Below are 4,465 nucleotides of genomic sequence, written 5' to 3'. Positions count from 1 at the left end.
TGCTTCCACTCGGCCAAATACTCCAGCGACACAACGTATCTTTTCATTGCTATGCAGACGACACACAGATATACCTTCCGCTGAGACCTGGTGACCCAGAGAGCCTGGCTGCTGTCTTAGATTGATCTGACGTTAACTGCTGGATGGCTCAACATTTTCTTCAGCTCAATAACTCCAAATCAGAAGTCATATTATTCAGTTCCCCAAACAATAACACCAGTCTCATCAAGAGTCAACTTGGTCCCCTGGTTGCTTATTTAAAACCTGTTGCCAGAAATTTGACTCTTAAATGTTGAATCACAGATCCAAAAAATTGTCCAGTCCTGCTTCTTTCAATTAAGAATAATCTAAAAAATCAAACCCATATTGTCACGCTCAGATCAGGAAAAAGTAATTCATGCACTCATTTTCTCCCGACTCGACTACTGCAACTCCCTCCTTTCCGGCATAAATCAAAAATCCATCTTTCGCCTCCAACTAGTCCAGCAGCTCGGCTTCTGACTGGTTCTAACAGACGGCTTCATATTACTCCAGTCCTGGACTCTCTCCACTGGCTCCCTGTTCGCTTTAGAATTGATTTTAAGATTTTGCTGATCACTTTTAAAGCACTCCTGGGTCTGACCCCAAGCTACATCGTTGACATGTTAGCCCCATATGAGCCAGCTCGCAGCCTTAGGACCGTTCCAAAGTCAAGGCTTAAATCAAAGGGTCACCGTGCTTTTGCCATCAGAGCCCCTCGACTTTGGAACGACCTACCTGAGGGGATAAGACTAGCAGAATCAGTGACTTCTTTTAAATCACTTCTTAAAACCCATTTTTATAGAACTGTTTTTAAGTGATGTCGTCCTTTTATGCAATTCTTTGGTTCCCCTATTTTAATTTGTCTGTTCTGCTTTATTTTGTATTTGTATTTTTCTATTCCTCTATTGTGTTCATTGCCTATATGGCATGGTCTCCTTTGCCTCATGTATTTTCTGAAATGTGGTTTGCCTTGCTTCTATGCAAACCCTGTTTTTAAAGGTGCTATATAAATAAAGTTATTATTATTATTACTAGTTAATGAAGCGCTAACGTGCTTTGCTAATGTTAGCTCCACAAGTTTTTAGGTAGAAACGTACCGTTTTAGAAACGTATGTATACTGTATATACACACACACACACATACATACATATATATATATATATATATATATATATATATGTATATGGATATATATATATATATGTATATCCATATACATGTATATATAATTTAACTACGACGAACTCCAAACCCACAAAACCCGCCTGAAAAAACAAGAACATCTGGAGAGAGAGTCCACGGAGTTCTCGGACCCTGGTCAGAGCATGGCCGATCTTGCGCTCCGATTGGCCAGTATAGCATTCGGTGGGCAGGGCTTAGCAAAAGGGTACATTTAGGATACAATACAAATGCATTTGTTTGAACAACAGACAGAAGTTTTTTCTACATACTAAATGTTCAGTATTCGACACTTTAAATAAGCATCCCGTGCCGCCGGTGTGCCCTCCAGGGGCGCAGATAAGAGCTTCATCTTAAGGGCCGGCTGCCCTCGTGTCTATAAAAGTCTGGGTCCTGCCCAGAGACTCACTCACTCAAGAGTGCTGAATACGCTGCGAAACATCTTCAAACCTATCAAGTCTCTTTCCGATTTGAACAGCCCTGAACTGCGTTTTGCATAAAAGACTGTACATGCTCTGTTAACGACAACAACAACAACAACAACAACAAAAAGAGTCGGATCCGCCCCTCACCGGGAGTGAGAACGAGTCCAGGACCGACGTCCCCCTCAACCTTCAGTTCACTTGCATCGACAACATGGGAAAAAAAGGAAGCGCCATCAGACGTAAACGAGAAAACCAATTGGCACTTTTGAAACGTCCAACACAGGCGCGACCTGAAAGATTCAAAGTCTATTGGGCGTGCGCTCCGATCGCCTCGGTGTATGTAGAGGATCAGCGTCTGGCACTGGAGGCCATTTTGCTATCGGGTTGGCTCAGAGGTAGAGAGGCTGCAGACCGCCCGAAGGTGAACGAATGAATCACTCACTCACTCAGCTGCTGATGGGCTACTCCAGTTGCCAATTGTGAGCTGACCACACGGACACTTCCATGATGACTGAGCCCCAGCACAGGTTGGATACTCCTTGTCCATACTAGTGGAGCAGTAGGTTCAGCAGAACCTCCTTTTGGGGTGTTTCTTGTAATCCAACAAAAGTTACGTTTACAACAAGTGTGTTCTCACCATGATGCGTCTCCCGACTCCTTGAACCTAGATTTTTAAAAACCTGCCCTGTTCCCATCCATTTCCCCCACGGAGCCCAAGCGCGGGGATCTGGAATTGTTCAAGTATCTTTGAATTTCAGCCGTGATGTCGTCACCATCCCAGGTAGACCAACACAGGAGCTTTGAGATTGTGAAACAATGGCCGATGCTCTGGTGTGATATCAACCTTGTTTGTAGAGTTGCTTTGGTCCCGATTCCTCACGTAGTCGGTTGGGCTTTCTCTCACGCTTAAAACTCAGTATTTAAGGATTTTCTGAAACATCGAGCGTGAATTTCACGTCTGAAACCGGAGCCGGATCGACAGGGTGTGTAATCCATCCATGAGGATTACCTCGGTCATGATCACCACAAAGATACCATGTTTACAGAAATCTGGTCATTCACGCTGTCTGTATACATGATAAACACGAGCAGCCCGGTTACTGATGACTGCTGTTCCCGAAAGCATCCCGGGATACGGGGCTTATCCTTATTATTTCTGAGAGCGACAGCCGGAAACGGGTACCTAACGTGTTCACGCTGGCAAGTGTGACAAAATGCAGTCGATATGCATACAAAGTGCGCTGTTGATGGACACAATTCTCCCACAATCCAACGCTCAAAAAGGAAACGCGGGAACCGCTCACAGCTGCAAAAGGAAACTGCAGGTGGTAGTTAAGCTTCTTTAGCTTCTTAAGCTTCTATAGAGAACTATAATCGACAGTGGCGCTTCTAAAGTGGGACTCTGATTGCCTTTGCCCAGAGAACGTATTGCAACATTTCCTCTTGGTATAAAATGTAAAAAAATAATTTGGTTGATTTCTAGGTGCAAAAAAACGTATACTATAAACATTTGTGTATACTGTATATAAAATATCCGGGATCTCTGGCTTTGTATTTGCGGAGAAGGATGAACGCTAATCTGATTTAAAAAATCTAAATTAAAAAACGGACCTCTGCTCGCCAATCTGGTTCTTTTTGAGCGAACTCGCATTGCTTCATCGGCTCTTAGAGGCGGCTGCCTGCTGCCTGCTGCTTGAACAGGAACATGATGGACAGGTGAGGAGGATGACAGTTTGAATCCACTGGCGTCTCTGCTGGTTAGTCCCCCGAGTCCTTACTGTTGGAGTGAGGAGTGTACTTCAGCCGGAACGTTCCTGTGAAACACGACAGAGACACACAGCTGCAGTGTTGAAGCTCGATTATCTAAATAGTTGGTGAATCATTTCGTAATCGACAACGGATCGATTCATCGTTGCAGTTCTCAAAATCTGCCTATTCTCATGTATTTCTGGACAGATTATGGGTCGCACCACATATAGAAACAAGATGAGTGGATTCCAAAGCCACATTAAATTCTGTGCCCAAAATTACAAGGTTGAAATCAGAAAAAAGAATAATGTTAATTATATGTTCCAACTTTTTTTGTAATGTAAGAATCCCAAAACGTTTGTATTTGGCAACTAGGAAATCTGAAGCAGAGCTGTACACGTTTGTCTTTTTAAATGTCCAAACTGTGTCACAGCATCAAGCGCTTATGATAAATATAGTTTTTTAGGTAATAAACAAAGACCAATCTTCAAAGTCTAGTAAACTGACAAAAACAATCTCTCACGTCTGGATAAAAAGTTTTAAATCAAAACAGTTGTGTTATGTGTTGATAGTGGGGATTTTTGGGGGCAATTGCATAATAAGAATAACACATTCTCTGTTTTGCATTCAAACAATTGAGAATATAAATACCATCCATTTGAAAACATGACAGTCATCAAACTATCTGCCCAATGAGTGTTCCACCAAAATAATAATTTAATCTCTTAGTGTTTAATAATAAATCAATTAATAAACAATTTAAAGCATGCATGAGAAAAAACATCATTACATTTGCCAATTTGAAATGCCAAATGAATAATCATATTCTATAACAACGTTCCTCACTCACCTTGCTGTGCTGAATCCATGGCCGGCTGTTTGCATTCCTCTGCTCTGTGTCCGTTGGCGCCACAGTTGTAACAAGACACGTTACCCGCTGACCACTTGTGGGCTCCGTTTCCCATGATGCCATGGGGCTGATAGAAGGCGAAGCCCTGCTGCTGGTCATGTGACGCCGGGCTGTGGCGGTAGACGGGCGGAGGCACCATCATCGGGTAGGAGAAGGGTGCGGCTCCGCTGCCGGCAGCGG

The 4,465-nt window shown here is 43.1% G+C and overlaps 1 protein-coding gene across 1 annotated transcript in view; it reads right to left on the bottom strand.

Annotated features, from left to right (window-relative positions):
- Window positions 1–1,215: 1,215 nt before the first annotated feature.
- zcchc14 (zinc finger, CCHC domain containing 14) overlaps window positions 1,216–4,465 on the bottom strand; it is a 20,978-nt gene continuing 17,728 nt past the window's right edge. Inside the window, exons 13-14 of the mRNA XM_034536005.1 lie at window positions 4,226–4,465; window positions 1,216–3,440 (exon numbers count right to left, since the gene is read on the bottom strand). The exon at window positions 4,226–4,465 is cut by the window's right edge and continues 999 nt beyond it. Of these exons, the coding sequence (XP_034391896.1) occupies window positions 3,385–3,440; window positions 4,226–4,465 (296 nt within the window). The 3' untranslated portion in view covers window positions 1,216–3,384. The remainder of the gene's footprint in view (window positions 3,441–4,225) is intronic.

The sequence above is a fragment of the Cyclopterus lumpus genome, chromosome 6 (assembly GCF_009769545.1).
Source record: "Cyclopterus lumpus isolate fCycLum1 chromosome 6, fCycLum1.pri, whole genome shotgun sequence".
NCBI classification, from domain to species: Eukaryota; Metazoa; Chordata; class Actinopteri; order Perciformes; family Cyclopteridae; genus Cyclopterus; species Cyclopterus lumpus.
The sequence above is the reverse complement of the archived record's forward strand: the minus strand, read 5'-3'. Positions and strand labels throughout refer to the sequence as shown.